We start from the raw sequence: 13,804 nt of genomic DNA, 5'->3' as shown, positions 1-13,804 counted from the left end.
GGAAAGGTGATGGAACAGCTTGTTCTGGCTGTTACCTCTAAGCCTGTGCAGGAAAAGATTATCAGGAGTAGTAAACATGGATTTCCCAAGGGGAAATCATGCTTGTCCAACCTGATAGCCTTCTGTGATGGCATGACTGGCTGGGTGGATGGGGGGAAGGTGATGAGATGTTGTCTACCTTGACTTTAGCAAAACTTTTGATGCTGTCTCCTATCACATCCTCACAGGTAAGCTTAGGAAGTGTGGGATAGACAAGTGGACAGTGAGGTGGGCTGAGAACTGGCTGAAGGACAGAGGTCAGAGGGTTGTGATCAGGGGTGCTGAGTCCAGCTGGAGGCCTGTGACTAGCGGTGTTCCCCAGGGGTCGGCACTGGGTCCAGTCCTGTTCACCATATTCATCAATGCCCTGGATGGGGGGTCAGAGTGCACCCTCAGCGAGTTTGGTGATGATACTAAACTGGGAGGAGTGGCTGACACAGCAGAGGGCTGTGCTGCCATCCAGCAAGACCTGGACAGGCTGGAGAGCTGGTGGAGAGGAACCTGACGAGGTTCAACAAGGGCAAGTGTAGGGTCCTGCACCTGGGGAGGAATAACCCCAGGCACCAGTATGGGCTGGGGGTCGACCTGCTGGAGAGCAGCTCTGCGGAGAAGGACCTGGGAGTTCTGGTGGACAGCAAGTTGACCATGAGCCAGCAACGTGCCCTTGTGGCCAAGAAAGCCGATGGTCTCCTGGGGTGCATTAAGAAGAGTGTGGCCAGCAGGTCGAGGGAGGTTCTCCTCCCCCTCTGCTCTGCTCTGGTGAGGCCACATCTGGAATAGTGTGTCCAGTTCTGGGCCCCCCAGTTCAAGAGGGACAGAGAGCTACTGGAGAAAGCCCAGCAGAGGGCAACTGAGATGATGAGGGAACTGCAGCATCTCTCTTATGAGGAAAGGCTGAGAGACCTGGGGCTCTTCAGCCTGGAGAAGAGAAGACTGAGAGGGACCTTATCAACACTTATAAATATCTAAAGGGCGAATGTCGAGAGGATGGGGCCAGGCTATTTTCAGTGGTGCCCAGTGACAGGACAAGAGGCAATGGGCACAAACTGGAGCACAGGGAGTTCCCCCTGAACATGAGGAAAAACTTTACTCTGAGGGTGGCAGCTGAGGGCTCCACTTTCCCACTTTCATGGAAGTTTTTGCAGCGCAGCCAGAAACGCTTTGCACAGACAACTGCAGGCATGTGCCATCCTGCTCCTGGAGTCAGTTAAGCCTTGGGACCTGCAGGCAGCGTTATCCAGTGACAGGCAAAGTCATCCAGACTAAATCCAGAGACTCTGTCTCTCATTTCACATGGGAGATGAGCACAGGTTGTCGGCTCAAACTTGTGTCTGGAACAGAAATCCCTGAACGAACGCCCCTTGGGCTCCTGTTTGTACCTTTAATGGGGGAGAATGTGGCTCTTGCCAGGCCAGTTGCAAAGAGAGAAAGGTACCTCTGACTTCTCGTGCTGCCAGGGTGCTGCAGCACACAGTGATGCGTGTTGACCAGGGGTCTCTGCCTACTGTGGATCATATGGAAAACAGTGGAAATGATAAGTATCAGGGATCATTTAAAAGTCTGGGCAAGGCCAGGGTTACTTCTACCGGTGGAAATTATTAGAGCTCAATGCAGCTTGTGAGAGGAGGAGAGAAGCCCTCAGTCCCTGGGAAATCAGCTGTCTCTGGCTGCAGCTGGGATATAAGCTGCGGAATTTGTGTGGTGGTTTAATAGAGAATCCATTCGCTTGGAGCGGTTTTTATTTAGAGGTGAAATCTTGTCATGCTTGCCGTAAGATTGGTAGAACTGCTGGAGGAGCTGGGGCACCGCTTCCCAGGCCATGTGGGTTACATCTCTGCCCCATGGCCTGGGAACAACTTGAATGGAGACTCCATTGGGTTCCTTGAAGCACTGTGCATCTTGGCTCACGGCAGGACAGAGCTGCTGTGGCGAGGAGCTGCTAGCAGGCATCATAGCTGAGGGAGCACTGAACACAGTCAGCTGTAAATGCAGACAAGAACGAGTTATGTCAGTGCCAGTTCCACTAGCTGTTTTTAACCACCTGGTTAGAAAGCACATATCTTGCTGCTGCTGCTGCTGTCAAAAATGGATCGCTTTTGCAGTGTATGCAGGGAACTACCTGCATCCCAACTTGCTGTTGTGCAGTGCACCATCTCCTGCCTCATCTCTGGCTTTGATCTAGGAATAGAACCTGACAGCCCTTGCTGATGTGCAATTTATTTGATGTCCATGATGTGTCACCTCTAAGTTCCCAGACTTTGAAATAAACACACTTGAGGTTGTGTGAAGAATGTACCTAACACAGATAGTGTTGCTTTAGATTGAAAAATGAGCCAGGGGGATGAAGGCAAACTTTTACCGTGCCTTAATTTTACTTTGGCAGCTCATGAACTTTAGGTGACCTAGGGTAGAGGCACCAGGATCAGAGGGAGAGGGACCAGGGAATGTCTAGGAATCTGTGCACCAGAAAAGGGAGGATGGCTGATGGTGGTATTTGTGAGTGGATATGTGCTAATGTGGCAGATGAAATTCAATGATGAAAAATGCAGAATGATGCATGCAGGGAAAACGAACTGTAATCGTGCGTTTACATTGATAGGTCCTATTTGCACTATTATCACCCACAGAAGAGCTCTTGGAGTCATTGCAGAGTTCTCAGAAACGGCAGCATGGCACTTGGCTGGAGGAGGAAAGGCAAATTGAGTAGTAGTAACTGGCAGGAAAGAGTTCAGGAAGCAGAAGTTAAACAATCGTTGTACCAGATCTATCCGTGCCTACATCTTGTGTACTGCACAGTTGGGTCACCCCATCTCAGAAGGCTGTAGGCAACCTAGGAAAGCTACAACAAGATATATAATCGCTTCCGTATGTGAAGAGAGGAAATAGATTAGGACTCTTAATTTTGGGAAAGAGACGGTCTAGGGGTTTTGGATGTGACAGGGAAGAATCCAAAGAAGTTGTCCGAGCAGCCAGGGATCGGGTAAGGGAAGCTAAAGCCTGGACAGAATTAAATTTTGGCCAGGGGTATCAAGGGTAACAAGAAAAACTTTTACAGGTATGTGAGTGATAAAAGGAAGACTAGGGAAGCTGTGGGCCCCCTCCAGAAGGAGACAGGAGAACTGGTCACGAGGGACATGGAGAAGGCTGAGGTTCTCAATGACTTCTTTGCCTCAGTCTTCACTGGCAAGGGCTCTAGCTGCACTGTCCAAGTTGCAGAAGCTGAAGGTGGGGACTTTCCATCATATTTGAGAAGCCATGGCAGTCTGGTGAAGTGCCCACTGACTGGAAAAGTGGAAACATCACCCCCGTTTTCAAAAAGGGAAAAAAGGAAGACCTGGGCAACTACAGGCTGGTCAGTCTCGCCTCTGTGCCTGGCAAGATCATGGAGCAGATCCTCCTGAAGGCTCTGCTATGGCACATGGAAAATGTGGAGGTGATTGGTGGCAACCAACATGGCTTCACCAAGAGAAAATCCTGCCTGATGCATCTGGTGGCCTTTTATGATGGAGTAACAGCATCGATTGACAAGGGAACAGCAACTGATGGCATCTATCTGGACTTGTGCAAAGCCTTCAACACTGTCCGGCATGATATCCTTGTCTCCAAATTGGAAAGACATGGATTTGGTGGATGGACCACTCGGTGGATAAGAAATTGGCTGGGAAGTTGCACTCAAAAAATTGCAAGTCAAAGAATGGCTCCATGTCTGAGTGGAGACCAGTGACAAGTGGTGTTCCTCAGGGATCGGTACTGGGGCCGGTGCTGTTTAACTCTTTGTTGGCGAGATGGACAATGGCATCAAGTGCACCCTCAGCAGGTCTGCTGACAACACCAAGTTGTATGGTGCGGTCAACACACTGGAGGGAAGGGAGGCCATCCAGAGGGACCTTGACAGGCTGGAGAGGCGGGCCCGTGCAAACCTCATGAAGTTCAACAAGGTCAAGTGCAAGGTCCTGGCCCTGGGTCAGGGCAATCCCCAGCACAGATACAGGCTGGGCGATGAGCGGGTCAAGAGCAGCCCTGGGGAGAAGGACTTGGGCATGCTGGTGGGTGATAGGATGAACATGAGCCAACAGTGTGCGCTCGCAGCCCAAAAAGCCAACTGTATCCTGGGCTGCATCAAGAGCAGTGTGGCCAGCACGTCGAGGGAGGTGATTTTGCCCCGTTACTCTGCCCTCGTGAGATGCCACCTGGAATACTGCATCCAGCTCTGGAGCGCCCAACACAAAAGACGTGGAGCTGTTGGAGCGAGTCCAGAGGAGGGCTACCAAGATGGTCAGAGGGTTGGAACACCTTTCCTGCAAGGATAGGCTGAGAGAGTTGGGCTTGTTCAGCCTGGAGAGGAGAAGCCTCCAGGGAGACCTTATGGTGGCCTTCCAGTACCTGAAGGGGGCCTACGAGAAGACTGGGGATGGACTTTTTCCCAGGGCCTGCAGTGGCAGGACGAGGGGTAATGGTTGGAAGCTGGGAGAGGGCAGGTTTAGACTAGATACAAGGAAGAAGATCTTCCCCCTGAGGAGGGTGAGACACTGGAACAGGTTGCCTAAGGAAGCTGTGGCTGCTCCATCCCTGGCAGTGTTCAAGACCAGGTTGGATGGAGCCTTGAGCAACCTGGTCTAGTGGGAGGTGTCCCTGCCATGGCAGGGGGGTTGGAACCAGATGATCTTTGAGGTCCCTTCCAAACCCAAACCGTTCTATGATATGATTCTATGAAGAGTTCTGTGAATATGTGAGGTATCTGCTCACAGAGTCAAAAAACTCCTCAACAAACCCAAAACCCAAGCCACAATGGAAAGTTAGGGTTTATTAGGGAAAGAAGAGAGAACTAACTACAGAAAAATCACAATCTCACTATGTAGATACATTCTAAAGAAATCTTGAATGTGCAGCTATACCTCTGCCCCCTCTGCTGTACCTCGGAGGATGTAGTAGAATGGGAAATGGTGCACAGAAGGTAACAACAAAAAGAAACCAGATAATAAAGATTGCGTCATTCATTAAAGATAAAGATTACAAGGACAATCAAAAGACTTCTGTGTGAGGAATTATTGAATAGGCTAAAGCTCTTCAGCCTCAAAAGGAGACAGCAGAGGGAGTATCAAGGGCTTGAAATCATGCGTGGTATGGAGTAGGTGATGCAAGCATGACTGTTTGTTGTTTTTACACTTTGCAAACAAGTTTTAGTAATTGAAAAGTTCAGGGAGCACATCAAAAGCTGTGTGTTTTTACAGAAAGCATAGCTAAACTGTGTATCTCCTGGCCACAAGATGATGTAGATGTAAAAATGCTGGTTGGTATCCACGGCAGCTTAGACTCAGAAATGAAGGAAAAAAACCATCAGTGGCTATTCAGCACAAAAATATAAGTTCTATTTCGGAGGATCCTTAAACCTCCAGTATGGGAAGCTGGGAGATTATGTCCAGAACTGTCACCAGGTGCTTGTTTGTGTTGTCTTCCCAAGTCCATCTGCTAAGAGCTGCTGTCAGCAGACAAGGTGCAGAAGAAGATGGACCTTGAGTCTGGCCTGGTCGAGCTCTTCCTGTGGTTCAGTATGTCAGAGGGCAACTAGGTCAACTTCTTTTGCTTAGCCAAGCAGAGCACATTCCCTAGAAAATACTGGCTGTTTATAAAAGCTTCTAGAGATACATATGAGGGTGAAAGAAGAGCTGTTTGAGATGGAGGGCAGTGTCTGCGTGAGTACTAATGGCATAAACTGGCCAGGAGTAAATTTGTGTTGGAAATAAGAAGGCGGCTCCTAACCTTCAGAAGGCAGCAAGATGATCAGAAGACTGGAGCACCTCCCCTATGAGGACAGGCTGAGAGAGCTGGGGTGGTTCAGCCTGGAGAAGAGAAGGCTCCAGGGAGACCTTATAGCGGCCTTCCAGTATCTAAAGGGGGCCTTTAAGAAGGCAGGGGAACTGTTCACAAAGGTTTGTAGCAATAGGATGAGGAGCAATGGTTTTAAGCTAGAAAAGGGTAGATTTAGGTTGGACGTTAGGAAAAAGTTCTTTAATATGAGGGTGGTGGATCACTGGAACAAGTTGTCCAGAGAGGCAGTGGAAGCCCCATCCCTGGAGACATTCAAGGTCAGGCTTGATGGGGCTCTGAGCAACCTGACCTAGTTAGAGATGTCCCTGCTTGTTGTAGGGGGGTTGGACTAGATGGCCTTTAGAGGTCCTTTCCAACCCACTGCATTCTATGATTCTGTGATTCTAAGGTTCTGCTAGAAATAGGACTTGATCAAGTTGGAACGTGTGATGGTGGAATTCAGTGAGGATCTGAAGGTGGTGCCTTCCCATCCTGGCAACCTGTATTTTTATGTATCGGTTTAAGATGTCAGAATAACCCCGTTTAGGCGGATGAGTTATTCTATGTGTTCATAAGGTTTATCATAGGAATTTCTGTTAGAGCTGGTCCTATTTAACATTTAACAATTTAATATTTAACAACCTGGAAGAAGGACACAGTGTTATATTAGTCACACTTACAGCACCCCTCATTTGAGGTGGTTTGCAAAAAAGGATATAGAGGATTTTTTAATTAAAATGAGAAATATGATAAATAACCCTAAGATGATGTGGATTGTGTGGACTGTGTCCTGAAAAAGAAAACCAGAAAGTGCTTGGTTAGCCCCGGTAACAGAGGCCTGTTAGTAGAGGGGATATGTACATTACATGGTTGTTTCCAGAGCACCTTGACAACAGGAGAGTGGGTGTGAATTTGGCCATAAGGTTTGGCATTCTTGATCTCAAGTCCATGAGTCCAAATTAAAACTGTTTTGGGTTTTTCTGGCTTGTGAACCTGAAGGATGCATTCCATTCGTATTTCCAAGCTGCGTGTCTCATTTAATAGAGCTAAAGTTTTCTCCTTTAAAAAAATGGGGGTGGGGGGTGGGGTGGGGTGCGTGTGTGTGTGTGTCAGGATATCTCTTATAATCATAAGTCTTCAGGAATGAGAGACCGAGGTGCCCCAGAAAATACCAGTGGTCAAAGAAGTTGTCTGTGTATTTTACATATTTTACGAGGAGATGCTGTACCCTCTTCAAAGCTGGTGAGCCCCCAGTTAGACTGTCTGTGCATTGGGTGCTCATGAACAGTGTCTACAAGGAAGTGTTTTCTGGATGGAGCCTTATGGGAAAGAGAAATGTAGACCCAAGGGGACTGTGATCAAAATCCCATCTACCTGGGCTGATAATAAATTGTGTGAAACAGCTGAAGGTTGTGGCTGTTGGAGAGTAGTTCTCTGTGTGAGAGAGGGTGTAACACGTTGTGAGTCTGTGGCATTAAGGCAATTAACAGCTGATGGCCTGCCTCAGGAATCCTTATGCAGATATCTCTGTGTGAATTCCTGCTGAGAAAGTGATGGATTCTCCTTTGATGATTTTACAGGAGTTGTAGAGCAGCCAGCTGAGCGTTGACTGCAGGACATGTCTTTCACTGAGTGAGATGGGGAGTCGGGGGAGGGGTTAGCAAAGTAGCTGTTGAATATTTCCCATCCCCAGGTTTGAAACTTTAGCAAATGACAACTGATGTCAGGAACAAGGTATGGATATGACCAGGTCCTGAGATATTACTTAAAGAACCACTGCAATGATCAATTTGACTTTGGAAATTGTAGGTTGGGGGACTTGCCTCTGAGAACGTGAGATGGGCTGAAGCCGTGAAGGACCTCAAACAGCAGCAGAGCACCTTGTGTGGAGATGTCTTGCTGATTACAGCCTTTGTCTCCTACCTGGGCTACTTCACCAAGAAATACCGCCAAGACCTCCTAGATGGAGTCTGGAAGCCATATTTGCACCAGCTAAAAGTAAGCCTTGATTTTTTCGGAAAGTTGTTGTTACTGGAATTAACATGGCCATAAATTCTGATGCCCACAGGGGATCTCCCAAGTGAGGTGATCCCCCAAACGAGGGCCATCCCTGTGTCTCCACCAAGCTGGGTTGAGGAGCAGGATGTAGCCACACGTGGATTTCCATGCAAGTTCCATGCAAGTGGCCCAATTCCTCTATGTATGGAGGAAAATCCCTGAAGCAGCAACCCAAACGTGGCGCCCAGTACCAATGCTGTGCAGTTTTAACCAGCTCCCCGGGATGGCCTAGAAGAAGGGAGGTAGTATGGATAAAGAATGGCCTGGAGAAGGCAGAGCTCAATGCCAGCTCTCTAGTAGGCTTGGAAAACCTCCAAGAAGCTTTTCATGCTGGACAAAAGCTCAGTTCATGCTGGCCATGCCTCTCAGCTGGTCTTACTCATGTCTTGCTGTTTGGACCAGATGGAGACTGTCGTGCTTCAAAGTTGTTTAATATTTCACTAATTTTTAACAAGTCCTCTCATACGGCAGTAACTGCAAGTGCTTGGTCTCCTGCTGGATTGAGTTTTGCACATCAGTACAGTAACTGGGTGTTATAAATTCTGATGAAATGCCAAGTTTTTAAATAAGGTTGCGATGGAGCAGTGATGCCCAAATCAAAAAGCTGAGAAAATCAGCAAGTTCCTTAGGTTAAGAGAGGAAAACCTTCATCCTCATTTCTTAATATTAAGCCAAAAATTTTATTAAGGCAATATTGTTCCAAAGATGACCCGACTCTATGCTTAGAAATCCCAAGGAAGTGTTTCTAATGGAAAATCAAAGGCCCATTCTGCTCAGATAACTGGCAGGGATAACTGGCACAGATAACTTTCTGGTTGTCACAGCCAGAAATGGCCTCCCATGTCAGAGAAGTGTTTCTGGAACTGCTAATGCTGTTTTGCAACACAACAGCAGGCTTACCAGGGTGTTAATTTTATTATTCCAAGCTGTCATCTCAGAGACCTTGTACATGGCAGAGTGTGATCTGAGCCTGCTTGGCTGGGCTGCGGCCCCTCGGGGTGCTTAGTGCTCTGCAGGAAAAAATGTTTGGGTTGCCTGCATAGTGTGTGTTCATTCACGACAGGATTGGGGAACAATGCTAGATCAAAACTATCCTGTAGAATGGGAAGCCACTGATAAATATGACTTACCAGTTTTTAATTAAGCTAACTTTTCTCAAAGTATTTTCCTTGGTCATTTCTGGAATACGCTGCAAGTCGCACTCGCTGCTTTTTGCTGGCACACTAGGAAGTGTTTCTTCTTTCCTCCCAGGTGCCTATCCCCGTAACTCAGTTCCTCGATCCTCTGACCATGCTGACAGACGACGCTGATGTAGCAGCTTGGCAGAACGAGGGCCTGCCAGCTGATCGGATGTCCACTGAAAACGCTACCATCCTCACCAACTGTGAGCGCTGGCCCCTCATGGTGGATCCCCAGCTGCAGGGTATCAGATGGATCAAAACGAAGTATGGCGAAGACCTCCGAGTGATCCGGATTGGGCAGAAGGGGTAAACATCAGCCTCATCATATAATAATACTTTCTAATAGTTGTCTGCCTGTCGTATTTGATGAACAACATATATTTACTGCAACCATCTGAGCTGATTACATTGAGGAACACCCTCAAATGTATTTGTGCATCAGCTTCTTATTCATTACCAAAATGATAGAGATTTCTCATTAAATAGAGGGTCTGTTTAGTGCCTGGATCAGTTACCATAGAAACTCCTCTGAAACTGAGAATGGAGAGAGCTATGTACTGGAGGCTGAGCTGTGTGTAGGAGTATGGCATCCTCCATCAGGTTCATCTTATATCTTGTGTCCTGACTCAGTTTCACCCAGGAGGGTGAGTAGGGCTTTCTACATCTTGGAAGAAGAGAGAGGGCCTGGGCCTGGAGGGTGAAGCTGCCGTAAGGGTCGCCATGCCGTGAAGACCAGCTGGGCTGACTCTGTTTCCGCACTGGCACCGGCTAGGAGGTTCTCACTGCAGCACCCCTGCATTGATACGGCTCTTGGGAAGGCCCTTGGGAAGGCTTTTCTGCTCCTGGCTCTTGTCTCCAGTCAGCACTCAGTCCGGTCTTCTGCTGTCTCAGTTTCCACCTGTTTCTACCAACTAGTGAGGAGTCCCAGTTGGGATGGAGCAGGCCCAGAGTCAAATCCCTGCTTGGGTATGAGCACTGAGATATTGGGTTTTTTAATACAGAGCAAAGCATTGGCAACAGGCAAGAATGACCCAAACTTGGTTCTTGCAAATTCATGTAGACTTGGAGATGTCTTAAGGTTGCCCAGGTTGTTTTGCTGGTGCCTCCTCTGCTTTCCTCATAGAAAATAACAAGAAGTCATTAGATTTGATTTCGTGTGGGATGAAAATTCAGCTTATTTTTCATTAGAGCAAATTTCTGTTTCCTGGCCAACCTGCTTACCATGTCTCACAGTTATTCAAAACAGTCTGTGGGAAAGCAAAGATCCCAGAGGAGGCACCTAAATACAAACCTTCAGGATGGAACAAGAGGAATAGACTCTGTAACATTCATATGCTGCTATTACAGCTTGCTGTGCAAACACAGTGGCTCTTTCCCCTCTCTCCTCAGCCACCCACCAAGCTGGCAGGTACTCTAAGAGGGCAGTTTAGTGTTTTGTTGTGATCTCTGTCGCAGGGCCGTTGGCTAAAAGCATCATTCAGTGCCCCATTACAGTACATAAGGGAGTTTTTCATCATCTGGGAAATGGTGCTTCTTTGCTCTCAGTAAACACACACCCCTCTCTCCTTCAGGAAGAGGCCACTTGAGCAGCTTTGGGGTCAGCTGCTGTCATTCTCTGTGACTCTTTCTTTGTATAAAATATTCCTGGGCTCAGGAAAATGGGGGTTGCTGATCAAGGATTGGGTTTGCATTGTGGAAACATAGTCATTTAAGGGTCAGGCCTGAAGGTCACTCTGAACTTCTTGTCTTAGATCTTTCTCTCACCTCTTGAGGTCCCAAACTCTCTAGATGAGGAACCTAAATTTTAGTTGGTGGAGTTAGTTGGAGTGATTCAGTGCAACAGTGATGGTGCAGCAACACCTGGATCATCCTCACTACCTGCCCAGGGCCCTTCTCTCCTCTTTGCAGAGAAGTAAGTTGTGTGAAGTGCAGAGCAGCCCTAAAGGAGAAAGCACAAGCCCTTGACTCTGCCCTTCCCCATACAAAGCATGGCGATGCAGAGCATCCCCCTTTTGCAGTTAGGCACTGGGAAAAGGGGTCCAATTCCCTAGTGAGGAAAGAAACTGTCCTAAACATGACCCTGAACCCAGTGAAAAATGGAGCTGAAACCTGCTCTTCATCTGTCTTTTATGTGAGATGAACTGCACCAGTGGGTTCTGGGGGAAACAAAGTATTCACTAAAAATAACTAAAAAAATGTCCCATCTCTGTTCGCTGATGCCCATGCTCTTTTCTCGGGAAAGAAGACACAGTTTTTGTTGCTGCCCTTGGGAGGTCTGAGACCTGATTCTCTTTGGTGGACAGCCAAGATTCTGCCAGTGACACTTTCAGCACCATATGTTGACACCACTTTACCCCTCTTTCTCTCTCATAACTGCTGGCATGTGTATGTCGCTGCCATTGCAGTGTGGAGCGCCCCTCTGCCCCCCTCGCATCCTCCTTGCTGCAAAGCATCACATCCAGCTGTGCTGCAGTGGGTACCAGTGCTGTTTCCCACAGGTATTTGGATGTGATGGAACGAGCCTTGGCTGCAGGAGAACTGGTTTTGATTGAGAACCTGGAGGAGTCCGTGGATCCAGTTTTGGGGCCGTTACTGGGACGAGAAACTATCAAGAAAGGAAGGTGAGCTTTGGGGAGGTTTAATGGCATGTGTGAATGACATGTGGTGATGTGCTTTCTGTTCCCGACCTCATATTGTGAGTGTTCATACACAGCAGCACTAACATCCTGCCTTCAGAAATGAGAGCATTTTAAATCAGGCAGTCACAGTTAGTTCAGTCATAGGATGGCTTTAAAATAAACCTAGATTTTTCATTTTGTTGGACAGTGTCATTCAAACCTCATGTAAAAGAGACTTGTAATTCTCCTTTTGTATAGTGACCTTGGTGTCTGTAATTGGCTATCCTGACACTGAATTATTACCAAAATAGCTATTGCTGTTGTGAAGAAAAAAGCAACCTTGAATTTTAGCAAACCCTGTGCACTGCTTTGGAATACAGCTACAGGTTTAAGCATTAAGAATATATACGTGTTTCTTAATGAGGTGGAGTTCTTCAGGACAGCTGCTGGTCACCCGCCAGCTGAGAGGAGGTCAGTGAGAGGGGCAGCAAGGGAGTTCACTTTTTGCTTCTTTCTGTATGTAAAGTAAAATAAGCACATTTTCAGTGTGCTCAAATAATGGCAATAAATACAACCTTGTTGTATTGGATTTGCATGGCAAGATTTTGCTAGTTGGGGGACTACAGGGGTGGCTTCTGTAAGAAGCTGCTAGAAGCTTCCCCTATGTCCGATAGAGCCAAAGCCAGCTGGCTCCAAGACGGATCCACTGCTGGCCAAGGCCAAGCCCATCAACGACGGTGGTCGCGCCTCTGGGATGACATATTTAAGAAGGGGAAAAAGTTGCTGTGTAACTGGGCAACAGCAGCTGGAAGAGCAGAGTGAGAATATGTGAGAGAGTCAGCTCTGCGGGCACCCAGGGCAGTGCGGAAGGAGGGGCAGGAGGTGCTGCAGGCGCCGAGGCAGCGATTCCCTGCGGCCTGTGGTGAAGACCGCGGTGAGGCAGGCTGTGCCCCTGCAGCCCGTGGAGGACCCCCACGCTGGTGCAGGTGGGTGTGCCCGAATGCGGCTGTGACCCGTGGGGGACCCACGCTGGAGCAGTGTGTTCCTGAAGGACTGCACCCCATGGAAGGGACCCACGCTGGAGCAGGGGAAGAGGGTGAGGAGTCCTCCCCCTGAGGAGGAAGGAGCAGCAGAAACAATGTGTGATGAACTGACCGCAAGCAACCCCCATTCCCGTCCCGCTGCTCTGCCTGGGGAGAGGAGGGAGAGAAACTGGGAATAAAGTTAAGCCTGAGAAGAAGGGAGGGGTGGGGGAAAGGTGTTTTTTAAGATTTGGGTTTATTTCTCACTATCCTAATCTGATTTGATTGGTAATGACTTAAATTATTTTTTCCCCAAGTCAAGTCTGGTTTGCCCGTGACAGTAATTAATGAATGATCTCTCCCTGTCCTCATCTCTATCCATGAGCCTTTTGCTGTATTTTCTCTCCCCTGTCCAGCTGAGGATGGAAGCGATGGAGTGGCTTTGGTGGGCACCTGGCATCCAGCCAGGGTCAACCCACCGCACTTGTGCCCAGCTCTGAACTTCATTCAGGGACTATTTCGATGTTGTGTCGCTGGTTTTCACAGAGTGGTGTCATCTGTCCTTAGAAGGATGGACGTTGTTTGGGCTTTTAAAAGTCTCCACTGCCGACAGCTTTGCCCCTTGCGGGAGCCTGGTGTGGGCTGACCTCTGTGCCTGCTCAGTGCCTTGCAGTGCAGTCCTGCTCTTGGCTTTGTGCAGTAAATAACAAGAAGCCTGTTAAGCTCTGCCTTTCACATTCCTTAAGTTCTTTGAGGATTATTTCCTTAATTGCCTAAAATATCCCAGGATGATGTCAACTGCTGGGATAGGCAAGCTATCTGGAAGGTTTTCAGGAGAAAACATCATGAGAAGGGTGGCTGATTGTGCGTTCAACTGCAGGATGGAGGGGTAGGATAGTTTCAGAAGGAATGATGGTTCCAGTGAAGGTGATTGAAATGTTTAAAAGCAGAGATGGGTGTACAGGAGAGGTGGTGGGACTCCTGAGTCCCCCTACAGTGAAAAACTCAGTCCTCCCCTTTTGGGACTGTATGTATCTGCTCTCAAAACTCCCTGTGAGATCACGTGTTTCCTAAGAAA

At 48.1% G+C, this 13,804-nt stretch overlaps 1 protein-coding gene across 1 annotated transcript in view; it reads left to right on the top strand.

Moving 5' to 3' along the window:
* Positions 1–13,804, top strand: part of DNAH9 (dynein axonemal heavy chain 9) — a 204,454-nt gene that overhangs the window by 113,645 nt on the left and 77,005 nt on the right. The window contains exons 54-56 of the mRNA XM_086473546.1: positions 7,657–7,845; positions 9,157–9,392; positions 11,585–11,707. Coding sequence (XP_086329672.1) covers positions 7,657–7,845; positions 9,157–9,392; positions 11,585–11,707 — 548 coding nt within the window. The remainder of the gene's footprint in view (positions 1–7,656; positions 7,846–9,156; positions 9,393–11,584; positions 11,708–13,804) is intronic.

Source organism: Leptosomus discolor, chromosome 15 (genome assembly GCF_034619465.1).
Source record: "Leptosomus discolor isolate bLepDis1 chromosome 15, bLepDis1.hap2, whole genome shotgun sequence".
Lineage (NCBI taxonomy): Eukaryota > Metazoa > Chordata > Aves > Leptosomiformes > Leptosomidae > Leptosomus > Leptosomus discolor.
The sequence above is the reverse complement of the archived record's forward strand: the minus strand, read 5'-3'. Positions and strand labels throughout refer to the sequence as shown.